Genomic DNA, 24,458 nt, shown 5'->3' on the forward strand with positions numbered 1-24,458 from the left:
TGTGTCCGTGTGTGTGTGTGTGCTCTTCTGCCTGTGGGTGTGTGCGTATGAGTCAGTGTTTGTCTGTCTGTCTGTCTGTCTGTCAGGATAAAGGGGCGTTTTCAAGACTGCGCCTCAGGTCCCTGCTTTTAAATGAAAAAAAAAAAAGGATCTCCCCCCGTCTGTGTCGTCTATAAATAGATAGGGTTTAATTCCCCTAAATCCTGGTCTGAATCACAGTATGGGTAATCCAGTCAGTCACACTACTAATACATCGACCTCAATGAGCGACAGGAGCCCACTAATGCATGTGGACCCCTACGTGGTCATAGCATTAGCGATTAGCGATAGCCTGACCCACCGACCCAACCGAATTATCCCTTTCTACAATCATCTAGAGAAACGGTTGGCTACTTTTCTGTGCATTTATTTATTTGACAAATATTATAATATATTATATATATTGATATATAATTAAATAATTTATGTATAGTTATTTAATTTATTTATGCATTTGGTTTTGCATACAATAGAGAAGCATACACTGGTGGAGCTCAGTTCTACAGAGTGGGAAGGACTATAATTTGCCCAAGAAAAATCTGTTTGATGATCCATGGGTCACCTTAATGGTATTGCATGCGATTTCATTAGTGAATCAGGCTAATGTGTTCTCATCGACCTAATCCACACAATCACTGACACACACTCACAATCACACTCAAGCTCACACACACACATACACACACACACACACACATACACACTCACTCACTCAACCTCACACATACTAAGACAAAGTGAGACAAAGGGAAGAGTAATGTCCACCCCCTCACTGTGCAAGTCTGTCTCATAAACACCTCGCTAAGCAAACTCTTTCGTGCAGACGACGAGTCACCCGCCCCTACCCACCGCCACTACACCCAACACACACACACACACACACACACACACACACACACACACACACACACTAGAGCCTTCTGAGCCGTCTCAGGTGCAGAGGTCAGAACAGGTCATCACCGTAGAGACCAATTAGCTACTGAGAGGCGATTAGTTACGTAAGAGCCTGAACCCATCCGAGAGAGACGAGGGAGAGACAGAGAAACAAAAAGAGCAGAAGACACCGAGAACAGAAAAAGGGCAACAGGAGAGACGGAGAGACAGCACAGAGGGATAATGAGGGAAGAGAGAAGAGGCAGTGAATGTCAAACAGCAAGAGACAGAAAGGTGGAAAGATCAAGTTATGAGAGAAGTCAAATGTTTCTGCTGTTCAGAATGTTCCAGCGCTCTACTGTGCAGACTTTTTGTTCGCTCAGTGCCACATTTAGAACAATGAGTAAACAAATACAAACTGATATGCCCATGGCCATCACTGACTGACGCAAACACTGACTGCCTACGCATTGCTCATCGGCCCAATCAAAAAAAGATATTTTAGTCACATGTAAATGTTATTATATGTGTCATATTTCTGACATATACCATAACAAGCAAATAATAATATATCATACATGTCAGACACACATGTACACAGAGGATGCAATGGATGCTAGAACTCAACATTCTGAACAATTCAAGGATGCTTCTATAGAGTGTATGAAGAGTTTAAAAACGCTATATCCTCCATTTTAATGAATTTTCATAAATCATTTCTTTACATTTTGATTTGCAAGTAATTTCAGTAGAACTGTAGTTGAATATTGTTGTTTGATTTATCTTTACTCAATCGAAAAAACACAACAACAATTAGACTGCAATTATTAATATTACCTGAAATACACAATTAAATGACATGACTTTATAATGTTTTTAAAAATGGAGATATTGGTACCAAACTCTTCATATTCTATTTCAACAGATGTCAGTACATCTGACATAATTATCAAGAACTGCTTCCGCTTCCACTCCCCCCTAACAGAGCACTCTCTCCTGCTGAAAATGTTTTTCCAGCAGTAGCCAGGAGAGAGTGCTCTGTTAGGGTGGAGAGGAAGCGGACCTGACTGGCCCCGAGACTCACCGAGCTCACAGGCCTCGATGGGCAGCTCCTCGTGCCTCAGGTAGAACTTCACCTCGTGTCGCCGGGGACCCCACTTCTGCAGGTGGTCATACATCAGGTGATCATATGGGATCGCTCGCTCTGCAGAAGGAGGAGAGGAGGACAGGACGATATTAGGATGACCAGAGGTAGGGAGCTCTACCTATTGTTATCACTGAAAAGATAATTACAGGAAATGCTGGAAAATGGGATTGGAGGACCAAGCCTTGCAACTATTTTGGGAGGAACAAAGCTGCTTTAAAAAGTCTCTCGAAAGGCCCACACAAAAAGTATCTCGAAAGGCCCACACAACACTGTGGCTCTCTAAGAATCTCCTGTGCCTAATGCGGGCTCTTTCAGGAGTGCAGAGAGGCTTGAAGCTTTTCCTCACTTCACTGCGTCTACGCTTTGTATTAAAAGCCTCCAGGGGTATTTGATTTCCTTTCAAATTATCACTTAGTCCATAGTAGAATAAAGCTATCTACGCTGCTGCTAATTCTAGAGAGCTGTTCTAACTCAATTCTCTTATGTTAATGCATCATAGATGAATTTCATAATCCTCAGTATAAAAAAAAGCAATTACATGCAAATCCATTCACGGTGCTATTTCATAAATAGAATTGCACTGAAAACAGTATAACTAAACTGAACTTAAATTTAATTTAGAAATGAAGTATATATACAGAGGTCAAAAGAGGCCTTTGGCCACTCGTTCAAGCCTGTTCCTAATGAGGAAGCAGAGGTGATAAGATATGACTGTTTGCCCTCTAACAGCTGTAACTTAAACACGGCAACAATGACAACATCAGTCAGTGTGACCTTGCTTGCTGCCAACAGTGCCAAGTGTTGTAATAACGCACCTACATGGACATGGGCTGAACAAACAAAGCCCACAGGCAAGAGAGAGAGAGAGAAGGGAGGGGGGGGTTGGGAGAGAGAGAGCAACACATACAGTAGAGAGATAGAGGGAGGGAGACAGAGCAAGACAGAGAGAGAAAGAGAGAGAGAGAGAGAGAGAGAGAGAGAGAAAGAGTAATGCATAGAGTGAGAGTGAGACAGCAACAAATAAAGAGAGAGGGAGTGAGGGGGACAGAGCGAGCGAGAGAGAGAGAGAGAGCGAGAGAGAGAGAGAGAGGGAAAACGGCTAGAGACATCCTGACCCACTTTGCGACACCCACTGTCTGGGACACAAGGGGACAAGGAGGCCATTGTTGTGCTGTGAGGCAGCAGTCTGGACAGGACTGGGAACACTGGGACCAGCAACAACACTGGGCCATTCACAGCCATTAGTGAGGAGACAGGGATCTAAGCTACACCAGTCACCCATGGCACATGTTTAACCTAATTACTTTAGAGGCAGCAAATGAATAAAAATCTACTTACTTTTACTTTACTTTGTTGTAAGTTTAAACAAAAAAATTGGGGGTGATTCAGCCATGACTGCTGCTAACTTGAATAGACACTGTGACATGGCATTAGTGATATTACTGTCTTCCCTTCCATGCTCTCCTAATTGAGTCACGATTAAGCCACTGTCACATTATCCTCAGTAAAGCAGCATACCAACCCTATTTTTTGACATTCTGACATACAAATTCTGCCCTATATTTCATGTATAGATTCCATACATTGCTTTGTGTCTCTGTGTGGGACAAAACCCTAGGAAATGGACTGTTCCCAGTACATCCGTGAATGGCGACCTATGAGTTTGCCCGACTGGCCCACATATGCTGTCCCATGCATGGTTCCCATATATTTACACTGAACACAATGACCCACTTTGACTGTTTTGGCATGGCAGTAAGAGCTTGTGAGAAAAATATTGCTTCCATTCCACTTTAGCAAAACAATAGATAAATGTCAAGAACAAAGAAGCCAAGACGTTTTAGAAAGGTTTCGTTTTGCACAAACAATGGGCTCCATTAATCAAATACTTGAACAGGTGTAAAACTTCATACTTCGATAACAACAACAAAACTTGTTTCCCAACAGTGATCACTGATTTATGCCTTACTGTCTCTAGATCTGGGATTTCAAGGACAACAGCCCCATTCTATTGTCATCTCTTTTTTTTTTTAAACTTAAACTTGGGGCTTTTATGGGGCTTTTATGTAGGGATGCACGATATATCGGTGAGATAAGTGAAAAAATGAAAATATTATTATCGGTCCGATAACAGAATTCTGGCCGATAATTTGCGCCGATATTTTTTAAAGTCCTAATTTAGGCCTACGTAAGGTCCGTCTGGCTACACTGAGCTACTTGAGCTTGGTTGGCTATACTTTTTCCTCAATATAATGTCAGCGGTGTGAATGTATTTCACCACTCTGTGTTGTATTTCAACAAAATCTGTGGATATGCGTTCATTTGGGAATCTGTGCATCTCAAAATCCTCTCGTGAATGATCCACCATTTAACCTTACCAGAGCAGAGCTCAGCCCTATCTAGAGTCGTCTTGTGCTGATGTGTTTGCGCTTTACCGCGCTGGTCGGGGAAACAAATAAACAAACTCATTAGTGGGACGAGTACATAAGTAGGCCTAGTTCTAAGTTGTGTTTTAGTATTATATTTGCATTACTTTAGTTTGGGTTTTGTATTATTACCTAGAAATATGCTAACCATTCCTGCTTCAGTTCCAGACAGGTCATTATAATATGTTATTAAAACCTTCGGGGCTAACGCCTTTCATTTCTGCTGCAGCAGTTTGTGCGTAACAGAGTAGACGGACATAAGATAAAGTCTGAGGAGTTGCAGCTTTATTCAGTTACCCGCAGTTGAAACTAAACCTAAGTTTCCCTCACAAACTCTGATTTGGTCGCTATACTGTAGCTTATTCCCAGCTGAGCCGTTTATGAGCGTTTAGTCCTAAATGAAAACGATTCATACTCTCTAGCCACTCACTCGCAATTCACTGACGTCTATTATGAGTTCTGTCCATCATTTGGTGGTAGGTAAAATTACTGCAATACAATTATGCTTATTAAATGCTTTCCCTAAATCACTTTTCACAATTTTTTCAAGAGTAATATTATCGGTTATCGTATCGGTATCGGCCACAACAAACCAATAAATATCGGTTATCGTTATCGGCCCTAAAATTCCATATCGGTGCATCTCTACTTTTATGCCTTTAATGCGACAGGATAGTGGAGAGTGACAGGAAGTGAGTGGGAGAGAGAGTCGGGGTGGGATCCGGAAAGGACCACGGGGCGGGAATCGAACCCGGGTCGCCGGCGTACGGTGCAGGTGCCCCAGCCAGTTGCGCCACAGCTGGGGCCTCTATTGTCATCTCTGCCTGCCCGTTCCCCCTTGCGTTCTCCAGGTTCTGGAAGGTTCTAGGTAGTTCTGTGAGGGTTGGGTCAGTTGTCTTACCGTTGCCCCTCCACACCTCAGCTAGGTGGCAGCTACTCTCGCCGGCCTCCTTGCAGAACTCCACCACATCCTTACACAGCGTCTCCGGGGTAACGGGCACCTCTGTCAGCATCTGGTCACCGTCGCTCAGGAACACGGTCAGGATCATCTGAGGTGGGGACAGAGATGGAGGACTGGATTAAGCTCAGGTTTTATTACATTACAAAATATAAACACAATAGTATTACATCAGGGCTATAACATGGTAACTAACTACACTCATATTATCATCCACAGTGTAAAACAACAACTATGAGTTTCTAACAGCACTATAAAAGTGTTACTAACGGGCCTGAAATATAAAACTGTTGATGTGCTGTTTTTCTTTATTCCATAATTGCTGTAAAATGCATGATTGTCACACTGTTTAAGGGCTTGTCATGTAGGCCTAATGGGTGGTCTGACAATTCAACCAGATACATGAGTATATGGCAGGAGTCTCTTGGCTGTGCTCCCATGTAGATGACTGCTAGTGAGTATTCAGTGATCTAGTATTGTTTAGTTTAATGAGTGTGAAGCACAGTGATAAGAATAGGCATTCACTTTAGTGCTTTGTTCTATAAGAAATGTTTCTTGAAATGACATCATCTGGTCAAGTGCATTGTGTGAGCAGACAAAAGCTGCTCAGCATGTGTTTCTGTCTAGCGCAGGTGTCTCCTGGCCAGCCGCTCTCGCATTTAAAAGCCTTCATGAAAGCCCAGCGAGGCACCACTCTCTTTTACAGCCCCTTCAAAAGACAGGGAGAGGGCCTACTTTAAGGGAGTGCAGGCAGCTATGCACTGCTGAAAATTTGATGAAGATAGAGAGAGTGAGTGTGTGTGTGTGTGTGTGTGTGTGTGTGTGTGTGTGTGTGTGTGTGTGTATATGTGTGCGTGTGTGCATGTGTGTGCGTGCATGTGTGTGTGTGCGTCAGGGAGAAAATACAGACCGACTTAGAGAACACGTCTTACAGGAAAAAGTAATTACGCCTGTTGCATGTCATGACCTCCCAAGCCCCCCCCCCCCCCCCCTCCTAAAAACAAGATGCTCCACACACGCAATTAAGGATCACAGTCACCAGACCCCTAACATGCACCGCTCTCTACGGCAAGCGGCACTGTCCAAAACACAGAGGACGGGACGCGCTGGGATGGACGTATCTCCCACACTGGCACACTGATGTCACCGTCAGAGGGGTTATATAATCCACAGATGGGTGCCGACTTTGGGCTCCCTGCTGTGAGAGCGAAGCGAGCGCAGACTGGCGTACAGAGCGCCTGATTACTTTTGATTTACTTTAATTCTTTTTGGGAGGGGATTTAGCAACAAATTTAGCAAGATGCCACAGAGGTCTGAAAACGAGAAGGATGCTAACTATATAGTGGGATCTCCACACATACTTCGCTTAAATACCATTTGAGACTTTAGGGCCAAACTTTGGAATTCTGGAAAACATCTTTTTTTGACACATTTTTTAAAAGAACTACAAAAACACATATCCATTCCTCTTTTGCCACAGGAAGCCAGCCTAGCATGTGGGGAAATCATTTCAGGGAATTCCTTTTCATTATAAACAGATTCGATGAAATAGCTAACCAAATCCTTCCAATCAAGCCTCTCCAATCCTCTTCCAAGAAGTGTAGCCTGAGAGGCAGACAGCCCACTTCGGGGGTCAAATATGTTCACTTTCAACTGTTTCAACCCCCAGCACCCTCCTCTCTTTCTCTCTCTCTCTCTCTCTCTCTCTCTCTCTCTCTCTCTCTCTCTCCTGCGGTCCCCCATCTGTGATTCCTCCCTGGCTCCCAGCGTGTACTCTGATACGGGGCTCCACACATGGGGCTCGTAAATGAGCAGCAGGTCAATCCCCACCCAGACCTGGAATGGGACCTCCTTTCCAAAATGTAAGGCAATCTCTCTGTTTCAGCCCTCATACTCACGCACACACCTCTCTCTCTTTCTCTCTCTCTTCTCTCTTTCTCTCTATCTCTTCTCTCTCTCTCTCTCTCTCTCTCTCTCTCTCTCTCTCTCTCTTCAATCATTTTATCCATTTCACTGTCCATCTATCATTTTCAATCTCCCTGGTCATCCACCTTATGTCACATTTTCTTAATCTGTCTCTCCCCAGCCCTCTCTCTCTCTCTCTCTCTCTCTCACACACACTCTCTCTCTCTCTCTCTCTCTTTCTCTCTCGTGATCTGTATCCCTCCCTGTACGCCAACAGACACAGATTGAGCGGAGAAAACTCTGTAAGGCTTGGATTACAGCATGCCCAGCTATGGTAATCTGATTAGGGGTGGTGTAAACGTGCGTGTGGGTCCCCTGTGGGGGGGGGGTTGGGGTTGGAGGGTTGTAGAGATAGGCACGGGGGAAGGAGGGGTGGAGGGATAGTCAGAGTTGAAAGGCTGGAGTGTGTACTGAGGTGGGGGGGGGGGGGGGGGCATTCACTGCAGCAGAGCAAAACAAATCCATCAGAGAGTGGAGAGAGAGAGAGAGGGATAGAGAAAAAAGAATAACTGCTCCTCTCATCTGTAAGAGTGGAGAGAGAGAGAGAGGGCGGGAGTGGGGAGGATAATCCACGTGCAGAGCAGGAGTTTTGCTGGGTCATTTTTTTTTTCCACACAAAGAGAGAGCAGAGCGGGGAGGGGGGGGGGGGGGGGGGGGGGGCGTCATGCACACAGCACCAGACCACGGCCACAAAACTGCACTGTTAAAAACCCAGACGGCTAGCGCCAACCCACAGTGGCCCAGCGCTACGCTGCTATACGCTACGCTATGACCACAACCATCCCACCACTCTCACTGAAATCTGCTGACTATTTGTTTTCAGAGGGGGGAAAAAATCTCCTTTGACGGGAGGGTGGGGTGTGGGGGTGGGGTGGATAGAGCCAACCCCCCTGAGATTTATTTTGATCCCTCCAGGCCTCTGGTTGTGTGTGCTCTGTGGAGGGAAATGAAACCAGGCTATTCTACATCTAAGCACAGCCTGCTGCTTCTCTCTCTCCCTCCCACACTCTCTCTCTCTCTCTCTCTCTCTCTCTCCATGCCACAGGAGGTATGATAAAAGAGGAGAAAAAAATCACTGAGTCTAATCATAGAAATGAGTTTAAAGGTGCAGCCATTCTGCCCACTTCTGCTTTAGGCTGGAAAGGTGAAGTACCTCTCACCCCCCGAAACCCCAAACCTCATGCATCCCCCTCCAGCACCCACTTAATGTAAAAGGTATGAACTCTTTCGTGATCTTCAAAAGAATTCTCCACTGCAATGAAATCAAAGTGAATACTTGGATACGTGTATGGCTCTCTCTGACACTATATCACTTTCACCTCTGGGCAAAGTGTCTCCATTCTCCATTCTCAACATTCCCAAAATAAGACAGACCTCTGTGACTCCCAGCAGAGCTTGAAGAAGTGTTGTGGGCTGTAAAGCTATGTGTTCTGGTTGTCTCCATCCAGAAAGCAAAACAGCGCAAGACACCTCTCCACACACTGCTCTGTGTGGCTTGGCATTTGGTATTGATCGTGGTTTGCGTTTGAGTGTGGGCGGGTGAGAACATCCACTTCTAACTTCTTCGGGCCAAGATATGCATCTCCTCCTTCCGTCTTCTTCTACTTAAAAAAAAAACCTTCCAGCCAGTTTTCAAGGTCTTGATCCGGCAAGCTTTACACAGGCAAAATTAAGATGTACTCTGAATAGTTTATAGCTTGTTATTTTGAGGAAACTGGAGCTCTAGTAATTTAGGTGCAGCTGACACGGGAAGCAAACACATTTCTGAGTCACCACAGAAATATATTACCCGAAGCAAAGTCTAATCCTGGACACCAACACCATTCGATTTAAGATGCAAATAAAGCGTCAGCTCCGGTCTTCACTCCAGACTTTCAAGCTCACAGTAAGCGGCCGGCCGTCTGTTTCCCCTGACTGTGCCACCAACACTCCCAATCGGCCAGCGGAAAATACCAGAGAATCCTGTTGCTTTCTAGCCTGCTGGAAAGTGAGCTGGAAAGGGAATCCTCTTTTACTGCCATACAACACATACGCAGACTGAATTCATAAAGCCATGTCTTCCCACTAGAAGTTTCCCTTTCCCAGGAAGACAACAGGAACTGCATTGGTATCCCACAGCAACCCAGGCACTCTATTGCTCTGGGGTCTAAATCTATCAGCCATAAATTTGGAAATACTGTTATAAATTTTGAACCACCTACTGTGCTGGGTGTTTGTGCTTATTTACACACTGGAAAATAATAGACGCTAACCCACATTTAGATGTCATCTATCAACTCGCACTTATGTGCATAACCTTAAAAGGCCTCACCCTCACCCTCACACACACACACACACAAACACACACTCAAGTTCATTTACAAAAACACATGCACATGCATACAAAAACACAAACCACACCCGTATCATATACACACTTGTACACAACGAGCCAACAACACCATTTCACCCATATAAAAATACTTAAGACCCCCCCCCCCCCCTCCCTCCACCCCACCATAAGTGGTGCAAAGGGTGAGTTCCCGACAGCTCAAGCATCGCCAAAGTGCCAGACGGCTGCGGCTATTTTTAGGCCGCAAACCACACAAGCAGCCCACTGGCTCCCAGAGTCGGCTCCGGCACCACGTCCCACCCCACCCCACAATCCCACCTCCAACCCCCTCCACCCCCACCCCACCCCACCCCACCCCCCAGGGTCCTGCTCAACTTGTCCCGGACGGTCCGATCAGTTCACCTTAGGTGGCCCGGCCGGCACGGACGCCGGACCCTTCCCGTCGCGTTGCCCTGGCGGCGGTGGGGCCGCTCCTTTCTTCGCCGGCTTCTTTTTGTTCTTCCGCTGGAACGCCGGCTGGAGCCAGATGGGCTTGTCCTTGGACAGTCCGGCCAGGCTACTCAGGACCAGCCCCAAAAACCTCTTCATGACTCCACGGGGAGCAAGGCGCTACCGCACGCGAGAGAGAGAGAGAGAGAGAGAGAGAGAGAGAGAGAGAGAGAGAGTGGGAGGACGAGGTATGAAGGTAAGGAAATGAACAGAAGATAGAAGAAAGGATAAGAGAGGAGTGGAGTGGAGAGAGAGAGGACTAGAGGAGAGAAAAGGAGTGGAAAAGAAAGGGGGAGAAACAGAGGAGAATTGGACGAGGAGAGGAAGGGAGAGAAGAGAGGGAGAGATTAGGAGAGAAAACGAGTGGGGAGGGAGGAGGTGAGGAGAGAAGGACAGAGAACACAAGAGGAGAAGAGGAAGCAGACAAAAGAGAGGGAGAGGGAGAGGAGAGGAGAGGAGAGAGGAGAATCTACATGCGCATCAGAGAAGAGCTCTCTGGGGATCTGCCTCGTCCAACAGGAGACCCCACTCTGTTTAGCCTGAGTGCCGGTGTGTGTATTTGTGAATGTGAGTGTCAGGCTGCAGAGAGAGGGGGGGGGGGGGTGGTTGGTGTGTGTGTGTGTGTGTGTGTGTGTGTGTCAGCACACGTGAGAGGGTGGGTGGGTAGATGAGTGGTAAAGAGGGGTCTTGTGAGCCTCTAAATGCGTGTGTGAGTAACTCTGTGTGTGTGTGTGTGTGTTTGAGGGTCCTATCACGCGGCCTCTCTCTCTCCCAGATTGAGATACTCCAGCAGCAGTAGGCAGAGGCAGTCCCAGAGCCTGGGACTTGTGCTGAGGAGATAAGAGGCGTCTGACGACAGAAGCCAGGCTGGCCTGTGACAGCTCACTCACAGATAGAGAGAGAGCAACCAAACACCGCTCAATGAATGCCACTCACACTATAAACCCACACACTGACACACACATATATATATATATCACAAAACACAAACCGGAAGAGAGAGAGAGAGAGAGAGAGAGAGGAAGAAATAGACAGTGATAGAGAGAGAGAGGGAAAGAGAAGGAGCAAGAGGGATATGCCCACACATTCAAAAACAAATAGGCTAGTACACAAAGACCTTAAATACCAATCCTCTCCCCCACCACCACTACCACCACTACACACATACACATAAATACACACACACACACACACATAAAAAAAAGAAACACACATATTCTGCCCCCCCCCCCCCCCCCAAACCCACACGTACACACACACACAAAAAACATGCATGTCCACAAATATTTTTAACACCCCCCACCCACATTACACACACAAACACACAGTTTCATTGTTAGGAGGTCGGAAGCCAAGACACTTGTGTTATCTTTCCTTTGCAGTGCACACCAGATATAGGAGCGCTGTGACGTAAGATCACTTTGTCTACGTCAAACCAAACGACACGGACGTAAATCCCAACGCCAGGCAGCAATAACTGCCACTCAACTCAAGAGACATGACATTGCATCTCTCAAAACAACCAGACAAGGACAACGACTTAAAACGATCCGGAATGACCCGAAACGACCCGAACGACTGTGATAACAGCAAATCACTCTTCTTCTAAACATTCTACACACAAACACACACACACAGACACACACACACACACACACACACACACACACACACACACACACACACACACACACACACATACATGCACACACACATAGACATGCACCTCAACACACTCTCATTCACACTGTAAACAAACAAACATACACACACACACACACACACACCATCATATCCCTTCATCCTCCTGTTTAAAACCCAACACAGGTTCTGTCGGAGCGGTTCTGGTTCCGGGGGAGGGGGGGGGGCAGCTGAAAAGCAGAGGCGAATGCCAGCAGCTCCCTCCGGCCCTGTCAATAATAAATCTGCAGGAGACAAAGCAGAGGCTGTCACTGGCTCTGCTCCCCAGTACAGGGGCCAGCCCATCCAGCCCTCTGACGGGAAACCAGCCGCTGCAGCGGCCAAACGGGGGGACTGGACGCCAGTTTTTCTAGATCTAATCGGAGAAACGGTTCCAGAACCTAACGTTGGACATTAAAGATACTGTCAGCAATTCCCCAAAAGGGGGGACTAGACGCCAGTTCTTCTAGATCTAATCGGAGAAACGGTTCCAGAACCTAACGTTGGACATTAAAGATACTGTCAGCAATTCCCCAAAAGGGGGGACTAGACGCCAGTTCTTCTAGATCTAATCGGAGAAACGGTTCCAGAACCTAACGTTGGACATTAAAGATACTGTCAGCAATTCCCCAAAAGGGGGGACTAGACGCCAGTTCTTCTAGATCTAATCGGAGAAACGGTTCCAGAACCTAACGTTGGACATTAAAGATACTGTCAGCAATTCCCCAAAAGGGGGGACTAGACGCCAGTTCTTCTAGATCTAATCGGAGAAACGGTTCCAGAAACTAATGTTGACTTGGACATTAAAGATACTGTCAGCAATTCCCCAAAAGGGGGGACTAGACACCAGTTCTTCTAGATCTAATCGGAGAAACGGTTCCAGAACCTAATGCTGGATTTTTGAGTTGGCTCATGGTGTTTTGTTGGTGGATGGTTCAAACATCAATGGATGTGACGTTATCCAGAATTGCTGATGGCATATTTTAAGTTTGGACAAGTGACAGGACTTATTTATGCTGCAGAGCAACTCTGTTACATCTTAATTAATAACCTGGTGCGATCAGTTTTATGGCTGTAACTAAGCATTTTGTAGCCTGACGTAGTCATACTCAATTCTAGTCAGAATATGAGTCTGATACTGCTCCATTGGGACGTAATTATGGGGCGTGTTTCAACCGATACAGGGGGGGGAATGCCTCTGGATAGACCTAACCAATCAGAGCAACAAAATAGCTTACCGTGAGGTGTAGGAAGAAAACACATGAACCATCCTTCTTCTCCTATATCCCCTCTGTTTTTAAAAATAATTCTGTTGAACAGTGACATGCTACAAACATGTTAAACAGCTGGGAAAGACTGTCGCAAATCCCTCGAACAGGTGGTCAATCAGAGATTTCAAACGAACGAGGGAACATGTCGCAATGCAACAGCGCTGTTTTCCCTTGATGAAAGTGAAACCACGAGTTTTTCCACATCTCAACTTTGGCCAAAGTTTTCATATAAATAATAATCGTTTTCAGTGACACAACCTCATGATTTCCATATGGGGTCTTAAAAGCCATGTATCCTTCAAGCCACAGCATTTTTGTTTCAAACATAAGCCTAATCTAAGCGTGCTCAGATGACGTGATAGACCAGGCGCTGTTGCTCACCTGTCCATCATCGTAAAGCCTGATTTGATTGGTCCGCCCGATATAGGGCGAGCATACTTCCACCACAATGGAGCAATGCCAGACCGAACTTCCCGAACTTAAATGTTGTGGGCGGGACTAAGTTCGGAATGGCACCCAGGCTAAGCCTTTTGCACAGGCCTATTACTTCTTCTGTTATCCAGAGAAAAAAATGATATGGAGCTGGTTACTGTAAGGACTGAATGCACTCAGATGGAGTGAAGAAGAAATGAAGAGAAAGAGAGAGAGGGAGAAAGAGAAAGAGAGGGCAGAAGAAGATTCTCTAGCACAACTGAGCTCCCTCTAAAGCAAACACTGCTTTACAGTCAACACACTTCAGTAAACATTGATAAAGGGGAAGAAATGCCGTGCATCATGTTAACGCTCAAATAACAAGGCACTGCATGCGGTGTGAACACAGCGGCTCCAAAGTCCCACTGCAGGATTTCAGACACAGCAGCACACGCAGTGACACCTGATTTACAGTCCCTCCTGACTCCCTCGGACGAGCGGTCAATACCGTGTCCATAGCAACCGCTTCATCCATGGAGGTATGTCTGTCACCCTCTGTTGAGTGGCCTCTCCTGGACAAGGGAGGGAGGGATGTGTGTGTGTGTGTGTGTGTGTGTGTGTGTGTGTGTGTGTGTGTGTGTGTGTGTGTTTGCGTGAGAAAGATGGGGGGTTCTCGACTGAGAAAGTTTCAATGCAGTTAAGGAGTAAACAATGCAGTTCATCTTCGGCTAACCCTGACAGCTGACGTTTAACACCGAGCTGCTCTTAAACACAGGGGGCTGGCTTCAGACTCGGAGAAGGACGGGGAAGAGGAGGCGGGGTGGGGTGGGGTAGGGCGGGATCTGAAGGGCTCCGAGGGGGCTTCAGCTCTTTTTTTTTTTTTTTGCGGCCCTGGAATTCCTGACTGCTTGCTTTCCTTGGATTTATGTTTCAGACACCGAAACCCCTGCCCTCGCATTATGTGCAAGGAGGGGGAGAGGGCAGAGAATGAGCTGATATCATTCTTAAACACACATTGTATGGGAGGAAGCAAGCTAAGAGAGAAGGGGGGGAAACAAAGGAAGAGTAAAGATGCAGATGAGGAGAATAGAAGATGAGAGTTTGAGAAGCACGGAGAGGAACAATAAAGGAGGATATAAGGGAAGACGGAAACAGGAAGCAGGACAGACGAACTGTTGGTGGTAAACTGTGAGGAGAAGCAAATGAAGAGAGTGGAATATGAGAGAGTGAGAGAGAGGAGAAGACTACCGAGCCAAACAAAATAAAGAGGGAGAGAGAAAAGACAGCAAAAAGGATGGAATCTAATCATTTCCATCAAAAACGGCTGATAAGCAGAAAAAAAGAAAGAAAGAGAGAGAGATAGAAAGAGAGAGAGAGAGAGAGAGAGAGAGAAAGAAAGAAAGAACAGCACCCTATCACTATTGGCCTGGAAAGGCGTTCCATTTTCATTCCCACCTTCTCTCCATTTTCAATTTTTCTGACACAAAGCCATTTCTGTTCCATCTCCGCAGGGAGACGAGGCTGGGTCACACTCTCCTCATCCACCGCTGCTGCTCAGCTTAGCAGGCAGTGAACCCCACAGTGCCACCACATGCCCTCTCAACAATTACCCAGGCAAGGAGGAGGAGAGCTTGCCTGCTTTAAAACTCCACCACAGCATATCATATCCCTACTCTGCATGGATTACATCCTAACTCATGTAAAGAGAGAGAAGGAGAGAGAGAGAGGGAGAGAGAGAGAGAGGGAGGGAGGGAGAGAGAGAGAGAGAGAGGGAGGGAGAGAGAGAGAGGGAGGGAGAGAGAGAGGGGAAGGGAGAATGAAAGAGAGAAGGAGAGAGGGGGGCACTGAAAGAGAAGGGGAGACTAGGGATTTTCAGAAAATTGAGCTTATGATTAATGAGCTACAGTGTGCACAGATCTTATTCTCTTTAAAGTCAGGCCTTCAAAGCAGCCTCAAGTAAACTAATTTTGCATTTTCTTTCAAAAGCAATTTTTTTTCTAATGTATCTGGGATGATAAGGTTATCTTGTTTTATCTTAATGTTGAGTTTGTGGTAAAAGTTTTGTGTGGCAGATGGTGTCAGTTGAGGGATATTTTGATCAACTTTTCTATATGTGCTTATATTTTTGAAGCCCGAAACAACTTTTTTTTGGCCACAAGGTCATAATGTTAACCACAGACTATGCTCAGCCACTCAGTATCTGACTGTAATGAAACAGATGATAAGAAGAAAGCAAAGATAAAAGAGACAGCTGAAGGAAGAGGAAAGACTGAGGGACACAGTGCACAACTGAAGACTAGAAGACTAGAAAAAAAATGAGTGCAGCCAAGTGTTAAAAAGGGCAATCCAGTGGGCTATGTCTGTGCTCCACTTGGTACCGTGGAGCTATTGGATTTAATGATGCTCCTAATTCAGACTGCAACTCTCAAAATGTCCGAATGCAGCCTAGGCTTTTAACATTGTCCTATAAAATGTAAAAAAAAAGGCTTGCTTGGCCTGCCGGAAACGCCATGACTTAATGAGATGGGGAAAAACACAAAAACACTAAGCTGTCAAATACTGCACCCTGTAAAGTGCGCCCACAAGCAAATATTTACCCATTCTTCACTAGTGACTGTCATACCCAACCGGCAAATTTAGCCACAATTACATCACGAGAATAACCAAATGTTCTCTGATTTACTGGGGCGTTCTCAAGAGGGCGGGGGGGGGGGGCATTACGAGGCTTCAACTCTGAAACTCTGCAATCATCCTTATGTGGATATCTATATGAAGCCGTTCTCAAAAACCTGGCCCTGGACCTCCATTCAGAGCAAAATACAGGAAGTTTGCCATGATACCAACCAGCTCCTTTCCCAGTCCACTAAAAGAGAATAATCTGTATGGAAAAAAAGGGGGGGGGGGGGGTCTCACCTCCCAGCGTGCAAAAGGGTCAGAGGCTAACCCACTGCGCCGTGCTCTGTTTACCTCTCTGGACCGGTCTCACCCTTTTGATGTTGGCCAGCCAACCTTGTGGGGTCAGAGCAAGCCTAAACCTTCATTAGACTTAATTACTGGATAGGGCTGAGAGAGAAGAAGCCAGGGGAAAGTGTGGATTTAGTTGACCTGCGTTATATAAACAACACAGGGGCCACGCCAGGTTACTCACCACACGCATTGCTCCTTTAACACTCTTTGGCGCCGCTGATACAGTGGAGAGGAGCATGAGTGGCGCGCATTTAAACAATGCGAGTGAGTTGGTAAAGGGACTCCTGAGGTGAGGTGTGACATTGAGGAAGCGTGTGTGTGTTCATGTGTGTGTGTGTGTGTGTGTGGGAGAGCAAATGTCAGGGGAGGGGGGGGATTTGAAAGGCAGCTCATCCGGTGCGTTGTAATTACTCAGGAATTCGGCCAACTGACCCCACCTCTGCCGAGCAGGAGAGAGTGAGCAACACACACACACACAACAGTCAGCGCCCCTGTGCCACAATCCATGGACTAATCCCCCCTGTCACTCACAGCTACAACACATATACCCGACACCGGCCTCCTGGCAGCCCAGGATACTACTGCCTCCTGTCCTACAGCAGCACAAAGACAATCCAGTCCCCACAGCCAAATGGTCCATCAAACATGACACATAGGCAAAACTGACACACTTCAGCTGTCTCAGTAAACATTATGCATGCATGGGCTCACATTGGTTTTATATAGGAGGCTGTGTGTATAGGTGATTCGCAAGTGTTTCCAAGTCAGTTATGCAATTCTGTGCTCTCTACACTTACAGTGACCCTAATAATAGCCGTCAAAAAATAGGACAATGCGCAAAAGCTGGTTAACAGAAGTCAAGAGGGCAGAAGGACATCCCTGAGGCAGGCAGAGTGAGGAGTCGAGGATCTGACTAACCAACAGGTTACTATTGCATGTTCGACAATCACTTATCAAGATTCATGGAAGAGAGGGAGAGAGAAAGCTCTTACCAAAAACTGTGCCTGTTGTTTCAAAGCTTTCCAGAGGAATGATACACTTCACCCACCCCAAATACACCAAAAATATTATAAGTTAGTGGTTACTAGTAAAGGTTAGTCTAGGGAAAAGAGGTTGAAGAATTGTTATTGATCTCCTTCAGGCTATTACAATGTCAAAACATTTGGTTGGCTTGAGACAAAATACAGACAGACAGAATAGAATCAGACACATAGTACTGTTGATATGCTGGACAGCTGACGGCATGAAGGACAATGCACTGTGTGATAACGCGCACAGTACAGTACTCAGAAGCTGCATTCTTTCAGTCTTCAGCAACAATCACAACTGGCTCAAGACGACATTGAGCACTGGTGCTATTCAGCAGTTTAACACAGTCTAATGATGGAATCACATCCAACCACGACACGAATGGGACGTCAACTAACAGGCATCTGACGATATAATGAGCTGAAAGTATTTTTCGGAGGTATTTCACAATGCTAGCCAGACTGAATTGTTGAATATGACTAGCCTTCAAGCTAGCGAACATTACATTAGCTGGCTAACTACCAAATCACCGATTCTGACAGCCCGATGCTGCTGCAATCACTGTCTGACACGCTACAGAAAAACTTACCGGCATCATGACTGCAGGCTAACGTTACCCAGTTCAAACCGGACGTGGGTTTCTTCTAGGATCAGACGGTGTTGTTGATCAAAGTTAGCCTCTAGTTCCTGCGGTCTCTGGATTCACCATATACCGCTCGGTCCCGTCCCGCGAACAAGCCAGGGACGAAGTGGGTCAGTCCCGCGCACGTCAGAACATCAGTAGCCTACAGAAGGCATTTGCGCAGGGCTCCTCCGATAGTCGACAGCAAGTTGAAAAAACACCACCAATGATAAAAAAAAAATCTCTGATCAGTTTGTCATCGTGAAATAACCAACGAAATACAGAAACCTTTTATTTAAGTTTTCCCAAGAAGTTATCGCTTACTTGCTTGGTGGTAAAGCTTTCCGCCAGCACCAGTAGGAGCTGCAAACACGGTTGTCACACTCTTTCCGTCATTCAATCCGGTTGTGGGATGGAACTAGACACCCCACTGGGAAAAGGCAATTACAGATAGGCCAAGCAAACTTACATCTATACTCGGCCCCAAATGTCCCAAAATCACAATCTGACCGCTGAGACTAGAAAAATAAATAAATAAAAAAATACTTTCCTCCATTCTTTTAATACGACGGTAGCATTCTATTCTAGTCAGTTGTTGTAGTCTACACTAAACAACTAAAAACAGGTTTGATTATAAACACTAATTGAGGACAGGGGGGAGGGGGGTACATTTTTATACACACACACACGTGTGTATATTTGCTCTTCAAATTCCTATATATACATATGTGTGTGTAAGGTTTTCTTGATACCCATTTGAAAATAATTACACAACCATGCAATATGCAATCATAGGAAGTTTATTTCAACATTTAAAAATCAAATGTGGGAGCCTATTGGATCGATCATCAACAATGTCTTTCTTGTTTGTTTATTTTTCAGCCATCTTTTCAAGCTGGTTTCTCAATAGATATCTGGAATGTTTGTATGCACACTTTCACTAACAGGAAGGATTAAAAACACTAGCAGGTTTAAACAGACAGCTGCAGGTAGGAGTCCTACACATGAAGTGGTGACCCGTGTGGTGATTTGTGTCTGTGCACACCTAAGCTTAGTGTATGGTACCTGTTTACATTTGCAGAGAAGCACCTAAATGTAAACCACATGTGAATGTTGTGTCAAATAAGGACATGTGATCACAACCGTCACAATCACTTGTTTGCGTCATTTATAGCATGGGTACAGGTTTACATACTACACACCAAAATTCACAACCTTCTGGGAAAGTCCTTGTACTGACAATTAAGTTCTTATTGAAGGCTGTGTCATTTAAAATAAAAACACACACGTGCATATTGGTGTGTTACTGCCCGTCACATTGATCTGCAAAGGTGGCCATCTGCCCAAATTTGACATTTATGTCCTTTGCAGACTTCATCATACATGGTCATTCTGTATGTTTGTTAAAAAAATGGATCTTCACCTTCCTTTGTGCATGGATTTTATCAATCAGTTAATGCATTGCTCGTTTCTGTGATCAATTTCAATCTGTCTTACAGTCTACACTTTTACACCAACACTCGTTTTGTAGGCTTCTTGTAGCTTTTGTGTTTGCTTGTTTGTTTGTTTTTGTTGCTCTTATTCACAGACGAGTCTCCTACTGAATGCAACAATTTTGACCGTTGGCATCTTTGAAGCGGAGACGCATCTTGGGTTTGTACTTTTCAAGGTAGAGTAGTTGCTTTGAGTTGAAAGCCCCTCGCCTCTTCCTGAAAAAGAATGACAAGACGAGTTCAAGAAGTTGTACTGCATCTAGAAGGGAACAACCCTACAATTTTACATAATAATACTCACATCAGAACTACTTAAAGCACCTTCTAAGGACAGATTTACCAGATCTGTTCCAATGCAAATGCTTGTTGTCTTCCTCAAACGTGACTGAAGCTTTATTGATGCACTAGACCATTCACTACACAACCTACATAAAATGATGGCAGCAGAGTGGACTTACTCTCGTATAAACTGGACTGCGTCCTCGTACATCATTCCACACTCAATCAGGGCTATGGCCACTAAAACAGGAGCTCTGGAGGGAGAAACAAGTGCTTACAAATCAATCGCACAACAGTTAGTCCATGGAGGACAGCAAGATCTTAAATAAATAACCCAAGCTACTAAAAACAACAATCAATACAGTTTTAACATCTCAGACAATCAATGTGATATCACCAGAAATTATGCACTTTTGTTATATTAAAATAATTTTCACATCCTCAATGTGTACTCTGTGGGGGCTTGGAGAGCTACAAGATGGCAACTAATTTAAGTTCAAAAAGCCAAGGTTTTGACACCACAAGAAAGCTTACCTCCCTAATCCTGCAACACAGTGCACTGCAATGCAGCTGCCTGGTTCCTCTTTGAATTTGCATTTTAGGAGGTTGAGCCAGTCATCAACAATCTGGTCAGGGGGAGATGAACCATCATCAAAAGGCCAGTGCTAAAACAGGGCAAAACAAAACACAATACCAAATAATTGAGACCACAATACCAAAAGCCTGAAAATCCCACATATCTCCACACAGACCATGTAAAAAGGGAATGGGTATTATCCCTGGTACAAATCATAGCTCACATTAATTTAAGACCAATGTCAGGCTGTTTGCTGCTATCCTCCCAAGGAAAGGTAACTATTACATTTATGTAGATGTATCATCTACTAGCAAGCACTATTCAAATGCATTTATTGATTAAACTGCCTTTGTAGTAGTTACTAAATTACCAGGGGCAGCCGTGGCCTACTGGTTAGCACTTCGGACCTGTAACCGGAGGGTTGCCGGTTCGAATCCCGACCAGTAGGCACGGCTGAAGTGTCCTTGAGCAAGGCACCTAACCCCTCACTGCTCCCCGAGCGCCTGCTGTTGATGCAGGCAGCTCTGGATTAGTGTGTGCTTCACCTCACTGTGTAAACTGTGTGCTGTGTGTGTTTCACTAATTCACGGATTGGGATAAATGCAGAGACAAAATTTCCCCTCACGGGATGAAAAGAGTATATATACACTTATACTTATAATAGCAATATAGCACAAGGCAAAAACAGGCTAAAATTTACTTTGACTCCATTCTCAAACATACCAAACTGCCGACAGACATGAAAGAATAGGGTAATCTGTAGACTGTTTGCTCAGAAAAACATTAAGTTGCAACAAGAGAATGAGAAATGTTCTTCACACTTGAGAGCATATTGTGTGATTGAAAAGTAAACTCTCTTACCAGAACTTCAATACCCTCCTTCTCCACTGGTGCCTTATCATAGGTGGCCTCACACACACGGACAAGGGTTTGCACCCCGAATGCCTTCAGTTCCTAGGGAGAGAGTAGAATAAACCTTTAGAATATTATAGTACAATATATATTATAGTACAGTATAGAGTACACTGTGGCACAATTTTGGATGTTGACCAAAGCTAACCAAAACTTGTCATGTCATTATACCCATACAAATCACCAACCACACAAGCAGCATCTCAGTTATTTTTACCTCAGTGAACTTGGTGAGCTGGGAGTTGGTAGGGTTGTGCGTGATGAGGAACCTCATGCACTCGTAGGAGATCTCGACAGGGGCCGGACGGTTCATGTTGACAGACTGGAGGGGATAAAACGATTCTGAGGAGACTACCTTTCAAAAACCGGATCGATTGCGGAACTTGACTGCGGTAACGGGAGGGAGAGAGATCAGGTCAGCCTAAGGGATATTTGAAAAACGCAGTATAAAAATAACAAAAAAAATTACAATAAACCAATTCTCTTTTTTTTTTAAAAAGAAATGCAAAAAAAAAAAAATAGAAGAAGGTGGGCTCTCCTTCTGACTTCCGATTTCAAATTACCCCATTCAGAAGGGTGTGGTGAGTTGTTGGCGTTTTGAGAGAGTAAAAAACAAAAACAAAGTGATGGCTTTCTAATGGCTGAATTGGCTCAAGCCAAGGCATACACTTGGAACTGTGGGTAAAGCAGCCTCTCCGCTGGAGTGCTGTGTACTAGCGGGGCGACGCGGCAGTGTTGTCCTCATAGGGCAGGCCACTCTCTTCACTTGTCCACAATGACCAGGTGCTGGGCCTGGCAGAAGTCTCCACTAACACTCACAAACGCCATAAATGTACAGCCTGTAACCATGACAACACAGAAAAGAGCATTACGTGAATGTATGCGCAATTTTCAGTGTGTTATTACTTTCATACTTAATAAGGATAATACTTTACACCGAAGGCCGGAACTAAACAGATTGTATGACAAACACGTCCTCGCCAGGACAAATAAACACTTCGATAAAACTGCCAAAGACTACGTGTGAAAACAGATCGTTGCCATGGTTTCTGTCTCCCGAATGTGGTACGCCATAAAATGTTATGGCGCGTGCATTAGCTAAAACGTAGGCTACTTACTTTCATCAGGTGTAAAGAAAACTCTGTAAGAATTCCGCATTCTATCCACACCATTAGATTCTGTCTCCACCTGGCATCTGAAAAAAGAGACAACCTTCTTCAGCACATCCACATGTGACGTATGAACAAAACAGCACAACGTTACATGATTTTTTACATTTGCGGTGTGTGCTAACGCAAACGACAACTTAACTTGTCAGAATGAATAAGTAACCGCTCTTGCTCACCATTTAGCGCCAGACGTCATATAACTATATCCAATATTTTTCCACAGCAGCAAGATCAGTGAACCTTCGGAAATTCTCTTGACTCCGAAAAGGCCTTATTTACCTGGCTAATTTAACCTAGCCAGCTAACGTTACCTACCTGTAGTGTTTGTTTTGGTTACCTTGTGAACCAGGAATATTCAACTACAGTGATGTACACTGAAATCATGTAGTTCCGTCGTTAAAAGAGTAGCCGCTGTTGTTGGCTAGCTAACAAACTAGCTTGCATGTAAAGACCATTTAATGGCATGTCTTCTAGAACATCAACCGGTCCGCTAGCAAAACCAATCTCAGTTCACAACACAGTCTATGTTGTGGACAATGTTAACGTTATACTCCATCCCTTGGTCCAGGGGCATTTGTCCCACGTTAAAGAGGCAACAGATAGATTTGCCTGCCTAGAAGCTAAGTATTGATGTATCGACGTTTCACGGAAATGATGAATGATTTTTGTAAGCCCAAAGCCAACGTCGTTAGCTAATGTTGGCTCGCAGGTTAGCTGGCAGCTAACGTAAACCATTGTGTTGCGAGAAGTAATTTACCCTGACCTACCTAATGACATTTACCAGCTAGCTAGCATTAGCTACCCAGCTAGCATAATCTCGTTTTGTTTACCTCCAGTCACACACCGAATCAATCTTGTCAAGACAGTTCTGTACTAATGGATATCACACCCTTTCATTACTTCTGTTATCTATCCCACCGAGACGCACGCTGACAGAATAACGTTAAATGACAAGTTGCAATCATGATCATCAAAATATTTCTTGAAAGCTGTCGAGGTGTAATGCTAGTATGCTAGCCATATAACGTTAACTCAATTGAACGGTCTCGCTAGCCGGTCGATTTTAAAAGTCATCGCCGAAAGAACCCGTTGCGCGCTTTAGATGTTACTAATCGAAACAATTAATGTAAAAAAAGTATACTTACGAAGAACAGCCGGTACATGAGAATACCGAGTTAATCCAGTTGGGAACGGATTACTAGCAGTTGCTAGCAAGGTAGCCAGCTACATTATCCGTTTGTTCACCAGCGTGTAGCCAACAAAACCGGGGTTACTAGGGCAGTATACCACGTCACGTCATCGTTCAGTACGTCGAACATTCGGCAAAGATGCATCAAATGGAAATGAAAAAAAAAAAAAAAAACCTATCGTTCATGCCCAACAACATCTAAACAATATCAATATTCCATATAATTCATAATTCATTAAAACTAATTCGATATGACAAAACAAATGCAACATTATCGGGTTACAACAGCGTATAAACCGTACTGTGTCTCCATCGTATGGTGGAGATGAGAATTTATGGGTTGTGTGTGTGTGTTTGTGGTGGGGTTGGGGGGGATTGAAATGTAACAACGCAACGCACGTTAATTAGGCTGTTTATTTTATTATTTTGGTATCCAAGGAATGGGAGCTGTTCTTACCAATCACATACTCACCCTTATTTAATTAACTAAATGTTAATTAGCCTAATAATTGCTAATTAATTATTAATAATTAAACGGGAATTATTATGTTAATTGTTAATTAAATGTATAAACAGTAAATGCCAGGTATTTACAAACATATGACACTGGAATGGGATGCATACCTAATA

At 44.8% G+C, this 24,458-nt stretch overlaps 2 protein-coding genes across 15 annotated transcripts in view; both read right to left on the reverse strand.

Moving 5' to 3' along the window:
- Window positions 1-18,543, reverse strand: part of ppp1r13ba (protein phosphatase 1, regulatory subunit 13Ba) — a 55,217-nt gene extending 36,674 nt beyond the window's left edge. For 5 of the 9 annotated variants that reach the window (XM_042072405.1, XM_042072401.1, XM_042072404.1 and 2 more), the window contains exons 1-3: window positions 10,143-10,547; window positions 5,387-5,534; window positions 1,997-2,116 (exon numbers count right to left, since the gene is read on the reverse strand). In XM_042072405.1, the coding sequence (XP_041928339.1) occupies window positions 1,997-2,116; window positions 5,387-5,534; window positions 10,143-10,328 (454 nt within the window). In that variant the 5' untranslated portion in view covers window positions 10,329-10,547. Of the gene's footprint in view, window positions 1-1,996; window positions 2,117-5,386; window positions 5,535-10,142; window positions 10,549-18,176 lie in introns of those variants that run through there. The other 4 variants (XM_042072407.1, XM_042072400.1, XM_042072403.1 and 1 more) reach the window with 4 other exon arrangements.
- A 450-nt stretch (window positions 18,544-18,993) lies between these two features.
- On the reverse strand, window positions 18,994-23,941 carry ptp4a2a (protein tyrosine phosphatase 4A2a). Of its 6 annotated transcripts, none has more exons than XM_042072515.1 (8): window positions 23,785-23,941; window positions 22,589-22,665; window positions 22,138-22,309; window positions 21,688-21,857; window positions 21,420-21,512; window positions 20,516-20,646; window positions 20,161-20,235; window positions 18,994-19,918 (listed from the first exon to the last, which is right to left on the reverse strand). In XM_042072515.1, the coding sequence occupies exons 4-8, from the start codon at window positions 21,781-21,783 to the stop codon at window positions 19,807-19,809; spliced, it is 507 nt and encodes a 168-aa protein (XP_041928449.1). In that variant the 5' UTR covers window positions 21,784-21,857; window positions 22,138-22,309; window positions 22,589-22,665; window positions 23,785-23,941; the 3' UTR covers window positions 18,994-19,806. The 6 variants fall into 6 exon arrangements, with proteins under 6 accessions (XP_041928449.1, XP_041928445.1, XP_041928446.1 ...); XM_042072511.1 differs by having other exon boundaries at window positions 22,034-22,309; XM_042072512.1 differs by having other exon boundaries at window positions 21,688-21,891; window positions 22,034-22,309.
- Between the last annotated feature and the right edge of the window lie 517 nt (window positions 23,942-24,458).

Source organism: Alosa sapidissima, chromosome 19 (genome assembly GCF_018492685.1).
Source record: "Alosa sapidissima isolate fAloSap1 chromosome 19, fAloSap1.pri, whole genome shotgun sequence".
Taxonomy (NCBI): Eukaryota; Metazoa; Chordata; class Actinopteri; order Clupeiformes; family Clupeidae; genus Alosa; species Alosa sapidissima.

Bases quoted from the DNA above. Each gene is read 5' to 3' on its own strand.
- ptp4a2a (XM_042072515.1), bottom strand. From the start codon at position 21,783: ATGAACCGTCCGGCCCCTGTCGAGATCTCCTACGAGTGCATGAGGTTC. The intron at 21,513-21,687 runs GTAAAAATAACT...CTCTCTCCCTAG, and splicing joins AGCTCACCAAGTTCACTGAG to GAACTGAAGGCATTCGGGGT. The intron at 20,647-21,419 runs GTAAGAGAGTTT...GCCCTGTTTTAG, and splicing joins AGGAGGGTATTGAAGTTCTG to CACTGGCCTTTTGATGATGG.